At 39.5% G+C, this 22,242-nt stretch overlaps 1 protein-coding gene across 2 annotated transcripts in view; it reads left to right on the forward strand.

The window, feature by feature from the left end:
* CDK6 (cyclin dependent kinase 6) overlaps positions 1 to 22,242 on the forward strand; it is a 144,632-nt gene that overhangs the window by 45,720 nt on the left and 76,670 nt on the right. For both annotated transcript variants that reach the window (XM_075746201.1, XM_075746202.1), the window contains exon 4: positions 13,338 to 13,505. In XM_075746201.1, the coding sequence (XP_075602316.1) occupies positions 13,338 to 13,505 (168 nt within the window). The remainder of the gene's footprint in view (positions 1 to 13,337; positions 13,506 to 22,242) is intronic.

A 22,242-nucleotide genomic window follows, 5' to 3' on the forward strand; every position in this document is an offset into this window, starting at 1 on the left:
TTTCTTTTCCAAATTGGCTTTACATAATCAATAGCATACTTTTTTGCTTGTCATGAGTTATTCTTTTGAGAAGCAATGATGCATTTGTGACAAGCTACATTTGTCACGTGCATCATTTGTGATACTTTACTTTCAAAGGATACTTCTTCATAGAAGCAGTTTGTTCCATTGATTGGCTCTTTTTACAAATTAAGTTCTAACATACATTTGTCTTTTTATTAAAAATCTCTTAGTTTGTTTCATTTAGCGTTCAGGGTGGTGGGGGAAGGGAGAGACTGTCATGCCTGGGAAACATTGACAGCAATCTTCTCCCCGCCCAGGAAGACTATTGACTCTCATGTTGCACCTTTCCCCCATCCCCAAGCCTCACCCTCACCCCCAAAGCAGAGCTGATTCTTGTCCATTGTGCTAACATTAAGAAATAAGTAGGCTCATCACTCATTGTGTCACTACGAGTTGAAGATGCTTCTTCCTTTAAAAACCAGTCAAGTGTTCAAAAGAAAACAAGGCAAGGTTTACACTAATTTATACTAATGTAAATCAGTGTCATTTTGCTCAGAACTGGAAAAGCTATGGCTCGTTGCACTTTGGAGAGACTCGGCAGATCTGTGGTACCATATGCCACCACTACAGCCACAGCAAACATCTCAGGCACATCGCTACCTGTTACAGTTTGTTATATCTGAAATCCAGAGATGAGCTGCTCAGGCATGCTAATAGCTGGCATCTTCTGCTGATCTACCTTGCTCAGTAATCCCCTGGGCTGTGGGAGGCAGCGACCCAAAGAGATGGAGTGGGACCACAGGGCCTGAGAGTGAGTGTGGTGGGAGAGGAAATGGCTGAGTGGGATGGGGAGCAGTGAAGGTGTGAAGAGAAGGGTCAGAACTGGGGATGGGGCAGGAGAGGGCAACAGTGCGCATGAAGGGAGGAAAGAAAGAAGTAAAGGGAAAGGTAGGAAATCAGAAAAGAAAGGAGAAAGTGATAGGCCATGTAGGTGGACGGGAATGGGCAGCCATTCCCCTAGCCTTGTGCTATTGGCAAGCTGCTCATGCTTTCAGTGAAAACAAGATTTTGTGCACTTGCTTGACTCCTCTTGCAAAATCTCTTCTTTATGCCTTGTCTGTAGGATAAAGTGCTGGCCTGTTGCCCTTGTAAAGCTCTTGGTTCAAGATCTATTGATTTTTTAATTCAACGTAATAGAATTGCAGATGAATTGGTACTGTAACTGTGGAGAACAACTCGGTCTGCTGAGCGCTTCCAAGAAACAATTCTCTTTTTCCCTACTTTTGATTTAAGTGTACTAAGGTATTGGTAAGATTCTCATCCTGAAGACTATTTTAACAGTTCATACAATGCTATAACAGCAGTGCAAAGCTCTATGTGCAATTCTTGGATGGGGGCTCCTGGCCAAGCTGGTTCCAGTAGGCCACTGTCTCTGCTTGGCTCTTCCTTGAAGCCCATTTCTACCCACAGAAATATTTCCCCTTGTGTATAGCCTTGGTTTTCTTGAAGGTTGTTATACCTTTATAACTGAAAGCAAATTCTAGATCTTTGGAGTACTTAACAAACATTAACCAGTTAATTTTTGCAACACTCGTGAAGTAGTTAACCATTATCCCTGAGTGTATAATACAGAGCAAGAGAGGCAGCAAGTTAAATGAACTCCTGTGACTAGAGCTCAGGTAGCAATTGATCCCGATGTTGCGCCATTGCACAGCACTGATGAACATCACAATACTTCTAACATGCAAATACATTACAAGCAAAAAAAAAAAATTATTGAAAAGTGGCTTTTTAAAAGTGCACAACTGAGCTTTGTTTATTATGTATTCCCTGAAGAGGTTAGGAAAGGATTGTCTTCTTACTGTCTTTAATAAAAACTGTTAACTATTTATAAAAGAGTGTCTAACTCTAGAGAATAGCTGTGTTTTGATGTCTGGTGTCATGCTGACACTTTTGTCTCAGAGAAGATTGTCTACATCTCTCTGAAGGTCCTGCTGGTTCCGATGAGTGTGGGAGGAAGATGGAAATATTAAAAAGCAGTGGGACCAGCTCAGGTCTTTGAAAATTGATGGATAGAGTCCCAGTGACTTCACTGGGCTTTGGTTGTGCCTAATAAGAGGCCATCTTCTTCCTCAGCAAGTGCCATTCATTACTATGCTGAATTCCTAGACATTTTTATGGTGGAAGCAATCAAAATTAATTAGGCCCAAAGTCCAAACTCTACAGTAACCCAAATTTTTAGTTCACGAAAGTGACTCTACTATCCTGCCTGCCACTTTTACAGTGCCTTGAACTCTTATGTATCTGTATACGTCACAAAACATATTTCCTTACATATCAGGAAATGGAGCAGGCCTGTGTTATAGTAAGTTTAACAAGTTTTCTATTAAACAAAAATTGCCGGACTGGGTTTATAACTTTGAAGGAGCCATAGGAATTAGGTGCCCAAGTCCTATTGATTTTAAATGATGTTTGGGTTTCCAATCTGTAGGATCCTATTGACTGCTTTTTTCTCAGTTTTAAAAAAGCATAACCTATTTTCTTGTTGCCATGTAGGTGTTTCATAAAGAACCTGTGCATTTTTAGTGGATACTGTTTAAAAAAAAAACAACTGAGAGAGAAATTAAAGCAACAGTCTTCTTGAGCCTTTTGTGTCTAGCCAAGGATTTGACAGTTTTCAAAAAAGTCTTGGCTGAAATGTTCAAAGCTGCCTTGGGTTAGCAGATCTGGTCATCCCAATCTCCCGGGGTACTTCTAAAGTCTCATCCTTTGTTGTTATGTATCAGCGTATAAACAAATCTCAGCCTTCTTGATGGCACACTGCAGACAAATCCAATGAGAATTTCTGCAGAAATGTCAGTAATGTTGCCAAGGTGTTGATAGACCATTAGGAAGAGTAGTCTGTCATAAATCTCCATGTATTTACATAATTTGAATGCTCCTCTGGACCAGAATCCATGTGGTCTAAGCTGTTTGCACATGATTTTGAGCTTGTTAAGACGTTAGTCTTTGTTCTGAGGTTAGCTCTTCTTGTGCTCAGGTGACAATGTAGGGCAGTCATCTTCCAGGGCCTTCCGCATTCTCTCTAATGTTAGCTTAAGTTAGCAGTCCTCAGAAGATAAATTTACAGATTTACTCTTCTAGGAGACTTTACCTCCTGAGTCCGAAGCTGTTTGTAAAGCATTTTTCTTGATGTATGTGCACAGCATTGTTTCAGCTTTCTAATCACTGACCAGCTGGCTTGTTAGTGAATAGAGCTGCGGGCCCCTTGCCACGTTTCATGTGAGGTCTTGGCTGGGTGGCCAAGCAGGCAGCCTGCAGCCAGTGTCAAAGCAATTCAAGAGGTATTGGCACAGCAGTGTCCCCATTAATTTCTGCTTGTCACATGCTGTCATGCAAGTTACACCAGAGAGGAAATGACCGTTAAAAAAAAAAAAGTACGCTTGTGGCACTTGGTCCCCTCCAGACGTTATCCCCGAGGTTAAACAAGTGGATACAATTAGCTGCTATCCACAGACAGCTGCAGGGAAGGAGAAGCCGAGATCTGGGCCCCACAGCAACGTGTCTTTCCTGTTAGCGAGGAGTGTCGGCTGTCAACATAAGCCATATTTTTAACCCTTCATGAGTAAATTAAAAAGAACTATTATGACCAACAGTGTCACGAAGGTGCTGGTAAATAGCTGTAGTGCTGATTGAGCAGCGTTCTCCTCTAGGGAAGGGGTTTTGTTTGTTGGTACCGTTCCTCGTAAGGACTGATGTGAGCGGCGCTGGAGGATAATAGCTTGTCAGTGGTTGATAATTTACTGTAGTTTGTAGATTCTGGCAGGGAGTGAGAGAGTGATTTCTGTGAACTCCTCTCAGAAGCATACTGAAGTAGTTAAAGGGAGTCACATCCAGCTTTGTGGATTCTCTGGGTGGACTAATTTCTTTGATTACATCAGGAGAGTTTCCACAAGGATTGCAACAAGTGATGATACACTTAGGATGTCCCAAAATACAGCTTGGGAATGCAGAAGCAGTCTATGAAGAGGAAATGGCAATGATTTCCCATGATGAGGGAAGGAAATATATACTATTAGAAGCAATCAAAAGTCCTTTTTAAAAACTGAAAGCCCTACTGAGAAATGCTAGAGATAGGGGAGTATACACAGTGCTCCAGAATAGGTTGACTTAGTCAAGTGCAAGTCTGGGGCATACCCCAGAAGGAAGAGGCTCGCAGCATCAGTTGAAGGAAGGACGACTTGCCTTGTTGAGAAACACTACCATTAAAGAAGCTGGAATTATATGAAAAGTGTACTCCAGAATTCAAACTGCAGCTCTGCCCCAGCTATCCGGCTTGACCTGGTGTGACGCTTAAATACGAAATTTTGACTGGTGTCGGTCCCCAGACATGTGCCAGAAGGAGCTTCGGAGTCAATGCGTACAAATCACTGATGCTATTTCAAGTCATTTGTATGGGGCTTACCAACTGGGTGAGCCGGTAAAGCATTTGGGGGATTTCTTGGTTCATTTTAGTCCTCATCTCTTTTTCAGATGGTATGAGGAATAAAAGAACAGAGTGGGTAGCAACTGCCAAACCAGGATGTGCTGTGAGAGACTACTGTCTCCAATACAGTTTTATGACAAGCTTGTCATGAAAGAAGGGAAGTTTCCCAGAAAATATTTGGGGCTGTACAAAACTGTGATGATATCATCCAGAGATACAGGAAAAAAACCTGTTTGTTTGCTTATCTAGGCTCAGGTCTATAAATTCTGTTGAGACCTGTGCCTTCTATTGGTTTTTCTACTCGGGACAAAGAGTGGAAAGGTTTGAGCAGTGAAAAAGATTGTTAATCACAAAGTTACATTTACTTGCTATAAAAAATTCACAGCCAGGACAGGTCTTGGTAACAGTGCCACGTTTGCCAATTTCTGTCAAATTGTTAAAACAAAATTCCCCTCTGTTCTCATTTAATTTGCATGTATTTTCTCTTAAAAATACCAGTAGCCAGATAGAAAATGTTATGTGTTTCATTTGCATGTCTGGTAATTCCACTTTGATAGGAATTTTTGGTACACTGAATCAGTGAAAATAAGTAAGTAGGACAATAATTATATAGGTTTCCTTTCAGTCATGCAAATGCTTCTCATCAAATATGAAAAATAGCAGCTGATGAAGTAAAACTTGAAAGATCTGTATTGCAAACTGACTTGACAGGTGTTGAGCTATAAAATGAGAAATTGATGTGTGAAAACTTATACACAAATTAATATTGATCTGCCCAAAATGAAATGCATCCACATGTGTGCCTATACATGTGTATGTACATATGCATCCCGCAGATGTTAAGTACGCATTTCATATACTGAATTTGGTCTTCTGATTCACAACTACTGAGATCACTATGAAAGTCTGGCAGTATTAAGATACTGGTAAAACAGACATGTACTAAGATGATTGAAACTTTTAAAGACCTCTCAAACATTAATCCAGGTCCCTATTTTAAGGAGAGCAGACAGAAGGTTACTCAGAACAGTTCCTTGAACACAATCGGATGCATCTATTTGTCTTAATCTAGTCTTAATTATGTTGCCTTCGCTGCTGGTGAGCGCTGGTGTTTGGGGAGTGTTTGGAGCACCCCAAACGATGCTTGATCAGGATCTCCCGCGACAGTACATATTCGGTGGTTCCCTTCTAACTCAGAAGGGACAGTTGGTGAGTTTAAAGCAAAGGGCCTAGAACATGTTAAACCTGCTGTGGTGGCTATGAATTGAATTCAGTCTACAAACGGGACCATGACAATAGAAGGAAAATAGTGCCTCGGTATATTGAAAGCTATTATATACGTATATAAAATTAAATCATAAACTTATGGCAATGCAGTAGCATTGTTAAGCCTAAAACTTTTTCAAAGACTATCACAGACCTTTATGATTCAGTTAAAATTTTGCATTTTTCCTGAATCTGGTGCGCAGTTGCGGTACTTTTGCTTGAGACTGACATATAATGTTCATGATACACAGGCAGGTCTGTGCATAATAGTGACATTTGCAAGTTTTATTAGATTGACTGATTGACTGATCAGTGTATTCCACAGTAATTTATTTAGGACTTTCTAATCTTGGTTACCTTACTACTTCTAATAGCAACGAAAATAGTCTTCAAAACTGTTTTAGAGACTCCAGTCCTTCAGGTATAGTATCTTTTAAATTGTTATACAAACAGTTCTAGCCATTAAAACCAAAACCAAAACCAAAACCAAACCACCAACAAAAAAACCCCAAAACAACCCAACTATATTCATTTCAGTGTTTATACTTTTGCAGTGAACTAATACAGATAACATTGCCTTCAATGGGATTATTCAAAACGCTAAAATGCATGTATACATACATGCATACTTTTGTGAGTGTGCATGTCTGTAGGCTTCTTCATCCTAACAGTTGGATAATCCAGAATCACTTGTTTGAGCTGTGTTTTCTTTCTTATAAAAGTAGTTTAAAACAGATTAGAAACTGTTTTTCAGAATATATTTTAAAATATCCATTAATCTACTCTGAGTATATTAAAGTATCTTTGATATGATTAAAATAATTTTACAATTCAAAAATGATTATGCAAATATTTTACTTCATATTTTAAAATGTATTTAACTGATAATTAATTTTCAACAAATGTTTACCTTTAGGGTAGCAGCATACAAAACACCAACAATGATTAGACCAATTCCTTGCATGAGCTTGGCAGATATTAGCTCCGTTCTGCTAATAATACCCTAAATAAATTCCCTGTATTTTTCTCCCTGCATAGCATTTTATTCTATGAACAGAAAATGAACATTTCATTTTGTACAGTAAGGTTGATTAATACAACTAAGTGAACGGGTCATTTGGATTTATTGTTCTCTTATCAAAACAGTGAACATACTTAAATTAAACATGCTGTGAAGTTCGCATTCTCCTGGTGCTCCCTAGTTAATTGACAGGAATATCACAGCGGTCTTCTCTTCTGAGGGACGACCCTTACCCTGGGAATACTTTCATGGAAAGCAATAGGACTACTCTGAGATAAATTGTTACCAAATATCAGGAAAAGTACGAGCTCTATATCCTGGGTGTATATTGGGTTGGATCGTGCAAAGATCACAGCCTTCTCCTCCCCTGTCTGAAAGCCCTGCAGGGAGGCTGATCAGAGTACCTCGCTCCTGAGAGAAGAAGGAAAAGGACACAAAGGCAGGGATCTATCTGCCTCTTACTGTGTCCCAGCCGCTGCATGGAGAAGAGCATCCTACAGCTCCATAGGCTCTGGCAAATTGCTTCTCTGCCCCCCACCATCACAGCCATGGCATTCTAGATAGCCTGGTGTGGTGGGTTCCCAGCCCAGCATGAGGACAAGATTTAAAAAAGAAAGTCACTGCATTTAACAGGGAGTCACTACATTATTACTAATGCCTTTGGGATTCAGTGTAACAACATTAATCATGTCTTTTGCTATTCATGTATCTGTACTGTGTAATTCCTCAGGAATGCCATTGTTTTTTTGGCATTAATTAATGTTGACTGTTTGTTACAAAGTATAACCATAGAAGTGCTGTAATTATTCTGCTTCAAAAATAGCCCCCAGAGAATGTGAAAACTCTTTAAACTTTCATGCTGGCATGTTTAAAAAACACCCTTTAAAATTAGAGCTGTTTGATGGTTGGGGGTTCAGTATAATCCATGAAGGAAGCCTCATCCTGCTCCTCTTCTGCTCAGAGAAGGTCCTGCTGTTGATTGAGAGGCAGTGAGCCTTTTCATCAAAGTAGCTTGACTGATTCACTACACATTTCCGTCTAAAACTCATCCCCTTTGTTTACACTTGTGGTCATCTCTTACGCAAACACTCCTACAGGAAATGTTCAGGACAAGTATCCCAACACCTGCCATCCAAAATAGGGACATTCCATTCTGCTCAGCAAAAAGAGAAAAAAAGAGTTACAACTAGATAGAAACTATGGGTGAAGGGTGCAGGTTATGCAGGTGCATGAAGGGCAGGTAAAAAAAGAAAAAAAAGCAGGGGAAAAAAAAAAAGAAACACCATGGAAAGCCTGTGCGTTAGTACAAATTTAGGGTCTGTTGTAGTTGCCAAGGACCTGTACTGTGTTGCTTCTACTTGGTGATACCACTGAGTATATATATGGGCTTCCACAGACTTACTTTCTCTGGTACTAGGAACTCCTATCACCATGAGCAAGGGCAATCTGACTAAAGGTTTTTCTGTCTTCGCATAGTATTCAATGGAGGAAAAATGTGATCTTCACATAACGAGCAGCCATTCCTAAGTGTATGTTACCTCTGGGTGCGTGTGTTCTCTGAAGACATATTATTCTTGGTGTTTTCCTTCAGGTTGCATCACACTGTGTCCTCCTTTACAAAGACAAAATCTGGCATCTATACCTTTACCGCGGTGGTGGGTTAGCCTAGCCCAACAGCCAAACTCCCACCCAGCCGCTCACTCATTTCCCCTGCCTCAGCAGGATGGCTACAGAAAATAAAGAACAACAAGGAACAAGAAAGCTCATGGGCTAAGATAAGAGAGGGAGACTGCTTATCAATTACCATCATGGGCAAAATAGACTCACCATGGGGAAAATGAACTTGGTTTAATGCCAATTAAGGTAGATACTTAATTGCTAATTCAGGTAGTGGGGAAAAAAAAGGCAAACATTCAAAGAATACCTTCTCCTGCGTTTTTCCAGGCTCCACATCACTCCTGACTCTCCCCACCCCGAGCAGCCCAGGGGCATGGATTCCCTCAGGAATATCCACCTGCTCCAACGCGAGTCCTCCATGGGCTGCAGTGTGGATATCTGCTCCGCCATGGAGAATCTCCTTGTTCTCCTCTTCCTCCCACCTTGGTGTTCCCTGTACTGTTTCTCACTCCTTTTCTTCCCTCCTCCTCTTCCCCTCCAGCCTTTTCTGCCCTTTCTTAAATACGTTTTCACAGAGGCACCAACACACAAAACAACTCTGTATTTTCTGTTTTCTTTGAGTACATACTTGAATTATTTGGTTGACAGCCATGCCATCCTCTTTTGGATTAGGCAGGCAGAGTACTCCAGAGAATCTGGCTGGTCTTAAACAGCAAGTGAAGTTACTATAGGCAATTGACATCTTTGAGCTGGAAGTCAAGATGGTGGGGGGACTTTTAAAGGATCAGAGTGGAATTTTGAAAACCAGTGGCTTGGAAGGGATTTATGGTCAGAAGCTGGAGGAGGGTTGAGAGGGGTCAGTGAAGCATAGAGTCAAGAGGGGATAGGACAAGGAGGAGACAAAAGTCTGTAGGAAAGCACGGTTTTCTGCTCCTGCTGCCCCTGAGTTGGGAAATGTAAGCTGTGAAGCCTGCCTTTGGCAGAGGCAGCAACAGCAGCTGCTCATCCTAACCCAAGCCTGTCCCCATCCTCACTGATGCCGGAGGCAGAAAATGCAGGACATATTTCTGTGTATTATTGGGACTTGTGACATAATATGGTATTGCTTGAAAAGTTCATCATAATTTGGTCCTGACATTCAGTGCTGATAAATTCAGTAAATATCAGGCTGAGCACTGCCATCACTGATACCATATATGGTGGAACACGCACGAGATGCAGCATTTCCATAACAAATTTTGCTCCTAACTATTTCCATTATGAGGCTTTTAAAAAATTAAAGCTACATATTTGCCTCTAAGGAAAGCGTATTTCTTTGTTGCATCCCAAAATAGCTCAGTTTTCAACTGAGTTACGGATAAATATTTTAGATTTGTGCATAGACCGCATTGAAAATGCAGCCTGAAAAGGGAAAACATTGTAAAGCCATGACTATCTGAAAGTAATCACAGTGGAATAATGTATGTATCTTCAACTTGGGCAACAACCATCATAGATTTTGTGGTATTAGAACCATGGCAGAAATCTCTAATCTGCAATAGGCGCTATTCTGTGTCAATATTTGTAAACATACACTGTCCAAAGAACATCTGATAGACGTCGGTAGGGGTTTGATCATGACTCACTAGAGCTCGTTCCTCAAATCTGCTAAGGAATGAATCTTCTTATTTGTCGAGTAGAATTGATCATTTTTCAATTAACTTTTGAAATATGATTTTAATTGTAATTCCAAAGTATAGTATGCCTAGCTACCACAGAAAATTTCTCAGGGAAAAGCAGGCATGGACCAACCTAATCCTTGAGGCACATGAAGACTCTCTTGTGGTTATTCTAGATCTTGGTCATTGAGATAGTACTGGGTAATCATCACTAAGAAAAATGGATGCATTTCCGTTAGATGAGTGGAATTATCCTGATTGAATTAGCTAGTGATCTGGCTTGTGCATGTTTACGGCTTTTATCCAGTTTGCTAGCAAAGGTTAGTATCTCCTAATATTAGTTACAGTACCAAAGAAAACACACAGCCCAGAGTGAGTCTGATGTTTCTTGCAAGTGGCTAAGAGTATGAGATCATTTTTCAAATGTGAGGCTTAATGGTTTTTGACTAGGCTTATGTACAGCACAAAATTAATCTTTCATTATGGATAAAAAAGTAATCTAAAAGCTCTGTCTTTTGTTTGCTTTGATATTGAAAATCTATTTGTGCAAACAAATACCAAATTCTGAGCTGCATGATTTGGTATTCTGTATTTAAAGTGCATAATAATGCTATGTCATGTGATTTTGATTTTGGCTCTTTTTCTAACTGGCTGACAATTTAAAAACAGGACAATGAACCACAAATAGTAAATGGTCTTTTTACATCAAAGTACCCTTCTTTACGCACATGAATCTTTTGGCTGTTCTTCCAACATAATTTTTGAACTGAAATGTGTTCTTATGTGTAATAGTAAGTAATAAGGGATAGCAAAAGAGCATAATCAACAGTCCAAAATGAATACTAGAGAATAGCCTGTATGGACTAACTCTGAATTTCCTGGAAGAGGAAATGCAGCACTTTTTTTCTAGTACCTTTTAAATTTACACTTTCCTTGTACACTTTTCTCTGGCACATCTCATTTTTTGTGTGTGAAGAGAACTTCGGTAAATGTTACTCATCTTTTGAGTCCTGTGGGGGAGGGAAAGATATACTGGTTTCCATTTTCAAGTTGTTTGTTTGGGTTTTTTTTACCTGTGCCTGGAAGAAGACTCTGAATTTAGAAGCTGAAGACATTTCTTGCAGCTTGCAACTAGCAGAGCAGAATTGCATTTGGTGAGCTTGAGGAAGAAAGTTGAAACAAAACCAGCATCAGTTGTAGGAAAAAAATATTCTTGATATGTTTGGTAACTGCAGGAATGAGTTTACATACTTGACAAATGAGTAGGATGCAGAAATGTCACTAAAAAGGGACTTGCCAGGGTCTACTGACTAGTCCTTAAGTTCTTTAAATTATTTTCTTATTTTATCTGATATTATGTCTACCTGGAGTAAAAATAAATTAGGCCCAAATTCAGTGAAACCATTACGTACATACTTAAGATAACCACACGCTTAAATGTTCTTGGCGTGTTCATTACAGCTGCAAGACTGATCCAAATACGGTTGGGATTTGATTTAAGTTATAACAGCACAGAGTGAGCAGACATTACTTGTATTAATTCTACTAATGACTGAAACCTGCAGAGCTGTAGTCCTAGGTTTTCCACATACTTTTGAACTGTGAAAGGAAATTATATAAGTACAAGAGGATTCGATACACTTTGTATATTTGTTTTAAAGCTGCAAACCCTATTATACTAGCTATCAAAATTATCAGATCTCAATTTTTCCAGGGGAAGCAAAGGGAAGAAAAGGCATCAGCTAACAGGGAATGGGGTTCTCAGTTTACCACCATCCTTCAGAGGTGATAATAATTAAATGCTGTCACAGCATCCATAGTTCTGTGGTAATATCTCCATTATCAGGGTCTTCAAAAAAAACCTGATTACTTTATGAGCAGCCCACTGTTACTACTGTTTGGCAGACAGAGTTATAGGCTGTGTATAGAAATGGCCATGTTTTATCAGAGGTCAGATTAGAGCTTCCAGCCTTAATATCTGTACATTTTATAATATTTTCTGTAGAGATGGTCAGGGAACATTACATGAAATTAGTAATTTTGTATTAAATTATATGGCAATGTCTATAAAGTGTATCTTAAAAATGCATCCAGCTAAAGCAATATTATCAAGTTGAATGTTTTGAGCTATTTTTAAACCCTTTTTTCAGATATCATTCCTTTTAATAGTGTGCCTTGAATATTTACTTGAAATATGCCCAAGTCCACAGAGAAGAATAAAAGCAACCAACTTCAATTTATCCTTCTTCCCTTTTCTCATGTTTCATGCCATCCACCTCTCCAAGATCATTTTGGTTGCTAATAATAGGATTGGCGGACACCCTGCTGCATGGCTTATGGAAAGGGCATATGTCACCAGCAAACACAGAGCTGGAGTTTCATCAACTCATGTAATAATAAACTTTTTCTCTGTCCTTTTTGTTTCTTACTTGTTGCAGCACCTTCTTGTAACTGCCTGTTTTGCAAATAGAATTTTCAAGTTGACAGTATCCTTCTAATTGGGAATTCAGGGGATTTCTAGTATTTAGTTTTGAGTCTGTTGGTTCATTCCTTTCACGTTAGTAAGATTAATCTGAAAACATGAGTACAGATGAAATAGTTTCTTCAGCTGTGGAAATGTCATAGAAGATTGCATCACTATAACAAAGCAGAAAGCAAAATGAGAAATGTTACTTATGATTATTACACTGATTTAGTGCTAAACTTTGATCTAAAGGTAGTTTCTGTCCTATTCAGTAAATTCTATACAACAGGTTTTGCCAAGTAAACTTTCTTCTTCTATAACATTAAATCCTGGGGAATTTGTCATTTAAACAGCTTTTCTGATTGAAACAGATCCTTGTGCCTGTTGAAGTGAATGATAAAATTTCACTTCACTGGGGTAAGACAAAGCATAAACTTGTGAGATGCAAAGTGGTGTGTGATTTCAAGTTGAGATCAAAAAGCTGCTATGTATTTTTTCTTACTTGGACAGCATTCTTTTGAAGTTGTCCTGAGATTTACAGACATGCTTTTGCTATTTAAGTATGTTGACCAGTCTTTATACTTCTATCAATCAACCTCAAATAATTCAACTAGAAACAATACATTCACTCAATAAGGACACCTGTTCAAGTCAGCTGGTTCTAGCAACATCCTGTTCATTTTATATTAATAGTTGTTTTTATGTCCTGTGCACATATTTAAGTCAATATTTATTAAATTCGTTTTGCAGGTTATGACAGGGAGTTTACTTGTTTGCCACCTTGTCTTGATAATTGCACATTGATTTCTTCTTTATATTTAGGATATGATGCTTCAGCTGTTTCGGGGACTGGATTTTCTGCATTCGCATCGTGTGGTGCATCGGGACCTGAAACCCCAAAATATCCTTGTAACTAGCAGCGGGCAGATAAAGTTAGCTGACTTTGGCCTTGCACGAATCTACAGTTTTCAGATGGCTCTTACCTCGGTGGTAAGTTTCTGGAGGCTTTTATTTTTCTTCTAATGCAGCTGTGTGCTTTTACTCTATGCTCCTGGCTTTTTATCTCATATTATAATGCTGCTTCTAAAACCACCTCTGCAATTGAAGTTACTTGTGTGTCTGAAAAACAATTGCTTTCCAGCCAGGATTGAAGTTGTTGTGGTTACTTTGTACAAGTAATCAATTACTGATTACTGGTTCTAAATTAAATCATGACTGATTACTGAAGGATAGCTATGTGCCAGTTTTCTGAAACTCCGTCAGTCTACCTTCTGTTATGATACTGACTTCTTTTGCACATTAAGCCAGGCAGGTAGGGCGAAAGTTTCTGAAGTACCTATTTTAAGATAAAACTCTTGCTGATCCCCAGGTATCTTGCCTGAAAAAATACGCGTGAAAATGCCACGCTGTCATGCCTCTGATTTTCCATTTCTGTGAATATGGGTTCAGTGCTTCCTCCCATATGTTACTGAATGATGCCAAATGGGGCTGTGCTGGAGGCAGCTTCAGTGGACCTGGCAGCCAAAGTCACGGCTATTTCCTAAGCCAGCTGTTGAAGAGCACCTCCAGTATCTCTAGGCCCCCCTGCCACTGTTGCCCCTCTCCCAGCAGCTCCTGGTTGTCCTTGGCTCAGACATGAGCTCACTCCCAGAAGGTCTGGCTCTCTCCTGCATCAATGCTGGTAGAAGCCCTGCCAGCTCCTCGCTTTTTGACCCCGTTTCCACACTTGCTGGCCCTGCCCCGAGAATCAGCTGCTGTTAGCTTGGCATGGTATCTCTGAAGTGTATGGAAGAGTGGCCGTGCTGCATGCATGTTAGGTGTCATTTGGTTCTGTTGCCTGCTCATGAATTTTTTTGTTTCCATTTTCTGTTCTGAGTATCACAACTGCCATGGCAGTATCACTTATGCTAGAGACAGGAAAGAGAGAACTGCTGAGAAAAGAAACTGAAAGGAGTCCACTTTGCATTTTACATCTTATTGTAGAAATTAGCCTGGCTCACATTGATAAAAAGCAATCTGTTGTTATTATTAGTTACTGTAAGAGTCTTCCCCTTATGGTGTGATGTAACTATGACATCCTGGGTTCTGGCTTCAGTGAGAATGAAGGCAGAAAGCAACAGAAAATTATATCATCATCTTGCTAAACGTAGGAAAGTATCCTCGTCGCTGAAAGCATATGTAAACTTGTGTTCTGGGGTTGGTTTTTTTCACTGCCTGTAGGATGTAGCCTAATCCAAAGCTGAAAGAATCTCTCTGCTGAGGTCAGTGAGGATTGATCATGTTGTAACTCAAAACAGAGCTTTGAAGAATAGGAGAGAAAGTTTGTTCCTGAATTGCTGTATGTCATGGTTTAACCCTAGCCAGTAAGTAAGCACCACGCAGCCGCTTGCTCACCCCTTGCCCCTTGGATGGGGAGGAGAATGGAAAAAAAAACCAACAACTGGTGGGTTGAGATAAAGGCAGTTTAATAGGATAACAAAGGAAGATGATGATGATGATGATGATGATGATGATGATGATGATGATGATGATGATTAAAACAAATGATGCACAAATGCAATTGCTCACCACCCACGAAATCACCTCCCCAGTCATACATGGAGCATGACGTTACATGGTAGGGCATGTCCCTCTGGCCAGTCTGGGTCTGGGTCAGCTGTCCTGGCTGTGCTCTCCCAGCTTCTCGTGCACCTGGCAGGGTGTGGGAAGTTGAAAAGTCCTTGACTTAGTGTAGACACTACAACTACCTAGAAACAGCTGAAAACTTCAGTGTGTTATCAACATTATTGTCATACTAAATCCAAAACACAGCACTATACCAGCTACTAGAGAGACAATTAACTTTATCCCAGTGGAAACTAGGACACTGTAATTTTTCATTTCCCACTTATCAGTCAGTAATTCTATTGATTCATAAAATTCATTGAGCTGAAATTGCAGACTGTTGTAAGGCTTCCAGCAGGGTGTTTTTTAAAAGTTTTGTGTACAATGAGGAAAAAATATCTACAGAATTGAGCAGGAGTTTGTCCGTGATCATGTAGCCTGCAGAGGAAGGAAGGTCAAAAGGCCCAGAAATAGCGTGCATCTACTGAGGGAAAAACATACCAAGACCTGCTAGTAAGAGAACATTGCTAGAATTGCCGTGCGAAGGATATACATATGCTTGGGTATCTAATACTTTGGTGCTAGAAATCGGGTTTCAAAATCCATTAGCTTGTATTCTTAGCGCTGCTGTGAGCAAGAGTTGTTCAGACTGAGGGATTGTCCACATGCCAGTTTGTACTGTGTTTGCACAAGCATTCGATTGTCATTGCAGCTATGCTAAAGAGTATTAAAATAATTGAATTATTCAGTGATCAATGACAAATAAAGTATATGAGCATGGGCATGAATAATGGCTTTCACACCTAGAACTTAGTATATCATTATTTTCTTATTAAAAAAAAAAAAAAAAAAAGCTATGACCATGGCTTTTTTAAGTTAAAAATTTATTGGTTTTAAAACACTTAGTGTTTAACACCTTCAAAATCAACTTTTGTCTCAGTATGTAGAAACCTATATGGGAGTGTTGCTTACAATGTGATAATGTGGTATGGTTTTAAATGTCAGTCTTCATTGCTCCGACAGACTGAGTGCTGGTTAGAAACTGTTACTAAATATGTATTAGCTGACACAAGCCATCAGTTTTCCTTTTCTGAATGTAACTTTTACCTTTGGCTAGCTGCTTTGGCGTGCAAATTCTTTTTTTTTTTTTTTTCCTCCATTAAAACTCAGTACAGGAAACAAAACTTAAAAAAAAAAAAACAAACCCTTCTGTTTTTTAAACATAAAGATATTCTTGACTTTACTGTTCCCAAAATAGTCTAAATTGCAGTTCTTTGCCAGGCAGTGAGTGAACTTTCATTGACTTCAGCAGGACCAGCTTTGTTTTGAAGTGTTTGCAGAAAAAAATGTTGCATTGTAAGAGACAGCATGTATCTACACATATGTCAAGTAATAAAATTCCTGGCTTGCAAGGATTTGCTTCGGAGTTATATTGAAAAGCGATAGTGCAGACAGCCCAGTGATAAAAGGCACATTGCATGCGCTATCGTTGTGATCAATATACGGGCTCTGCAACGTTTCCTTCAGCAGAGAAGCTTACTGCAAGATAAACTACAAGAATCATCTTTAGAAGTATCAGATCATTCCCAAGATGCGTCCTCATTCATTGCTTACAAAGAAACTCTTCAGATGGGACAAAAAGAGCTTGCCACAAAAGTAATCCAGTAAAAACTGATCCAAGTCCAGTACTCTGGGTGCTGCAGATGGTAACTTCAAAGCAGTCTCTCTCCGATAGCCAGTTATTTCCACAATGCTGAAGAATCTTTCTGGCAGATCAGTCATCCAGGCATATCGCTGTCATTTAAAGAAACCTCTGGATACTTCTGTCAGTGAATGAATAAAAGATTCAAACTAATGTTACGCAGGCTTAGGGAGCAGGGTGGAGATCACTACTTCCAGCTGTGGTCGGGCTGAGAACTGATACAGGTCTGAAATAACAGCGCTAGAAAGAAGGAGGTCGGGCGGGGGGTGTCTCAGATGGTGGGTAATAGGGCAGGCTTTTGGTTTCATACAAAGTCAGACTCTTTTTCAAGTGTTGGTCTTGGCCCTTGGGGAAATTTTGAATAGGCTTTGTGATAACAGAGAAGCTCCGTAGGACAGAGGAGGTGGATTGATGTGACCGTGTAATTTTAGAGCTTGATAGCAAAAGCTAATGAACTGTCACATTTTGTCCCAGTGCAGAAAAATGGGCACTCAATCCTAACTTTCTCTGAGCAAAGGAGCAAGTGGCTGTCTGGAAAATCTGCATTTATATTATGAAAAAGAAATAAGCCATTTATCAATAGACTTCTAACTGCCTTAAAGAAAGGAAATTAGGCTGAATCATGGCACACAAGAATGCTAAGTGAGATAAGCACACACAGTTGTGATCGCAGCATCCAGGTGGAGCTGAGACTGTCCAGCTTTTAAAACCTGACCTGCGTCAGGATCTGAGTGAAACTGGCAGAATGTTAGTGTTTGCACCACGCTCATAATGCTTTCTTTGAAAATGTGTATGCGTTACCTTAGATGGCAGCACTACTGATGGGTTTTTTCCCCATGAAATGCAAACAAAATTCTTTTATGTCTTCCTTTTAAAAAAAACCCAACACTTGTTTTCAGAATTACTGAACATCAGAAGGGAAAACATCACTTTCTCTGCTGTTACTCTAAGTTCTTGAATACTTTCTCTGCTGTTCCTCTAAGTTGTTGAATACTAGACTCGGCTAAATTGACGATTAAAAAGAGAAGACACAAAAAATCCTGCAGTTACTGTCAGTGAATAATTTTAGATTACGCTAGCATTTTATTTGAGTGTTTCTTCAGGATAAAAACTTTCCATCCATTTCTGGCAGTCACTTCAGCACAAATGGTTTACATGTCACATCATGCAGGAACTTGGATTTCATTTTGTTGGTATAGTAGCAAGGGAGCATAAAATAATTTTCACTAACTGGGCTTACATTGTAAAAATAAATATATAAATTAGTTACAGCAACAAAAACAACAACCAAAAAAGACAGAAAAGCCCTCTTCCAAAAAGGAACGAGTGCTGTCCTGTTTTCTGCCCTCTGTTGCATTGTAATTTTCTAATAAATGCCACCTGTTAGTAAATAATGTGAATGTAAACTCTCATCTGAGCTAATATGATAGTTGAGAGCACAGTCAAAGAACTTTCTTTTGCTTTGCCTTGGTTTATGGTTTGGGGTTTTTTTCCCCCTTTTTTTTCATGGCCACCTCTTCCTGATACCATGCTTCCCAAAATCCACATATTTGTTTGTATGTAGTACAGCCTGCAGGGTCCGTTCCTATGCTGGGTATGTTCCAGCAGACCTGGAGTCTGTTGCAGTACAGCTTTAACCTGAGAGGCATTGGGTATCCCTAAATGGACCTGCTTCAGCAATCTATTTAAAGCTCGCAGTTAACATCAAACATAGGAGTAGACCTATGGAAATTAATCAAGCACTTGCCTCTGGTGAATCAAAGTCAAAATCTGGGCTGTGTTAAACAGTGGCCTAATGGAATCAGTACAGTGACACTAGATTTTATCTCATACATCATTTGATAAGGGCATAAATCTTCCTCCCTCTGACAGGTGAAAATGATGTTGTTTTGGTATGCACTGAGCTTTCACTGTTGTGAGGAAGCATATCACCTTAGATCTGAGCCCCGATCTCCAGTTCTTTCTTCTTGGTGCATTTCTCTAGTCCACTCAAGTGTCCCTGAAAAAGAAAATGGGTCACAGACAGACATCCAAAGAATCAAAATATGTGTTGTTGAGTTTGTCAGTGCTGCTGCTGAAAGGTTGCGGCTATTTAGGAATGCAGTACGATTAAATTGGTTAGCTTATTTAAGGAGAATCTGTCTTCCCTACTAACACAGAGCTCTGCATAAAAAGTCCATGTATCTGGCTTTGTGAAGAAACAAGTGAATTTCTCTGATATTTTAACATCTGGATAGCTGAAGGAATCTTTATTGCATCCTTGCAGACACCCTATAGGAAAGTTATTTCCATTGCATAAAATGAGTCATTTATCTCCGGAGCCATCTTAAGAACAAAAATCGTTGTCGGCACATTGACAGTAAAGTCTGCAGCTGACTAAAAATATTTCAATATATATTTATGTTGACTTCACTCAGATCAGATGTTCACTAACGGGGCTCAGATTTATATAAACATAACGATGAAAAAACAGATTGCTCAATGTCACAATATTATCAAAGGGCAATACAGAAATACACAGGGACAAAGTTAGGAAATTAGAAGTTTCTTCTGTTCATCTGCATTATGATCCTATAAGATCATTTTCCAAAATGACTATTAATTTTTGTTGCCCATCATAAGAAACTTGAAAGTTTTTAAGACTTGTCTGGAAGATCAGTACTAGCTGCTCTCGTAGAGAGACAGAGGACTTACAGCAAGGTTGTTATTTTTAGAAACACATCCTAGAGGTAATATCCTAAAGGTGCCGTTTCACAGTCAGCGTAAGTAAATGTAACATGTCTACTGTTGCTGAAAGGAAGGTCCTGCTTTTGACCACATGCTCCATCACTTCCCTTGTGTCGTCATTAGTGGTTGCGCCCTCGCAGTTCAACTTTAAATGAGCCCCATAAAAAGTAGTTATTCATTTTCAGGTGGATTAGTGGATGGAAATCACTGCGCAGCCACATGAGTGAAAGCACTGACACAGGGGAGGGTGAGCAGAAAGATGGGGTCATCCACTCCATAGACACCACAGTCTACGATTTGTTGGAGTCAGTTATGAAACCACATCTGAAGTGTTCAGCTGAGGACTCAAATAACTAAACTAACTCAAAGGCGGAAATGTTTTTCAAAACTTCACAACTCGTGCTGACTTAGGCTGTTTTGAAGATGTTAGATGAACAAGTTACTGGTTCATTTAAGGCTCTTACTGTAACTGACTTTAACAAAACTTCTAAGGGTATCTGTATCGATGTTTGAAGTATTTTTTACCCCCTCAGTGCCAAGGCCTGGGTTCAGGGCTCTGTGCTGTTCCTCCGCAGCTAATGCCACAGCTCACCCTTGAGACCTGTCAGGAATGCAGGGAATGCAACTCTCTGCTCTGATTCAGGCCCGGGTTTATCATGAACCATAAAAAGCCTATCTTTTAATCTTTCAAAGAAAGTAAATTATTTCACAGTAAACAAGCAAATTGGCTCCACATGGGAATATTTTCTGTGCCAGAAAACTCCTTTTCAGAGCTGCAAACGTTGAATATATATCATGTGATGACAGAGTTTGTCCACACTGAGCTGAGAATTTTCTGCTGGGCTGGCCCAAAGGTTGAGTGTGTGCACTGTCGAAGGATAATGTCCAACAGGGGATGCTTAGGAAGGAGAGTAAGAATCAGCTTTCAGTAATCAGAAATTTAGGAATTTCCAGTGCTGGAGATCGTATCTGGATGATTGTCTAGAGTAATTACTGAAGTACCCATCCTCCATAAATTAACCTACTTACTTTTTGAACCCCTTATACTTTGGGCTGCAGTTAAGTTCTGCACTGTAAGAAAAGCTCTTTATTTTGTTTTGAATCTGACACCTGATAATTTTACTTGGGTTCCTCTTAATTCTGCTTTTGTGAGGCATTCCCTTTTCACTGCTGGGTGAAATTTGGTATCATTTTGCAGCAGTACAGTTCCATTGGTGCAAGAAAAATGTACTCAGTGCAAATAGGCCTTCACATGTTGATATGAAGATAAAATGAAATGTTCTTTTTTCTTTTCTGTTTTCTTTATTTTCCTTCTCTTTCACTTAAGAATATACAGTATTATTAGTGATGGTACGGTACTGACTTACAGTTTTCGTACAAATGTCTGGTGAACGGACTTGAGGATGTAGAAGAACTGAATTTATAACAAACAGGCTGTGCTTAATCTGCTAAAAAAATGGAGGAGGCGAGGTTGTAAAAGGGAGAAAGGCAGGCAGAAAATTACTACTGTGTATTTTCTCTATATTATAAAAGAGCATCCTGCTATTGTGTGACCGTACTTCTATCTTCTGTTTTCAGATATAAAAATATGTGGTGCATTTCCCCCCACCCAGTGATTTACATCTTCTTTGTACTATTTTTCTGTTGATTTAAGCGGGTCTGTTTTTACATCTCCTCCCAGAGATAATTGAGTGGGTTGGATTGTAAAAACAATTTGATTGTTTGACAAGGTCTCTCCCTGTGTATTTACAAAATTGTTCCCACATAATTTCAACCCATCCCGAAACACTAAAATCTGGCCCCAGGTTATGCCCTTATCAGAGCACACAGGGTAAGCAGGCATGGGCCTGTTTGGGACTTGAATGTGAGACAACCAAAGGAAGGGGGGCAGAAAAAAATAGCGTACTCTCCTTGGAGCTCGTGCTATTCCAGAGTGAAGGCAGGTGTCTGTACACTGCTGACGGAAATGCATTTAGGGCTTAATATATAATAAAAATGAGTCGCTGACACGTTTTTGCAGTGGCAGGGAAGTATCCGTAAACTTTCTCTGTGCACTGGCCAAAGTCCTGCTGTAGAAGGTATTTCTAACTGAAAATTCCCTTGTACTGGTACACCCGAGGAAATTTCTCTTGGCCTAATAATACTTAGTACTTGTTCAGTGTTGCTGGCGTGGAATTCTAGAGCTCGAAAGCAGAAGAGATGTGAAATCATCTGGTCCTTCTGTAAATCAGGCAGGATTGTTCTCTGTTATGTCATTTCTAATGTTTTGCCCATGTTAACTTTAAATGTGCCAAGAAATAGGGATTCCATCGCTTCCCATGGGAGCCTGTTCCAAAACCTCTATATAATCACTCTCAGAAAGTTTCCTTGATGTCCAGCCTTCAATTTCCCATTCTTAATTTAACTCCATTATATTCTTTGTTATTATATGCTGAATGGTAGCAGATGGCCAAAGCCTTGTAGCTGGCTCCCTGCATTAGAAAAATCAGTTACATATTGCTGTACACATTCGTCCCTGCAAAAAGTGAAAAGATAATTCATTTGATAAACAGTGGAAGTAAAACAGTCCTAGATTATCCAGATTTCAGTAAACTATAGAACACCAATGAATTAAACTAGATTTCTCTAGACTTCCCGTCATCTGGAATAAAGTGGATAAATTCAGAGGAAAATACGTTATACTAAAATAATTAT

This window comes from Balearica regulorum, chromosome 2, assembly GCF_011004875.1.
Source record: "Balearica regulorum gibbericeps isolate bBalReg1 chromosome 2, bBalReg1.pri, whole genome shotgun sequence".
Taxonomy (NCBI): Eukaryota; Metazoa; Chordata; class Aves; order Gruiformes; family Gruidae; genus Balearica; species Balearica regulorum.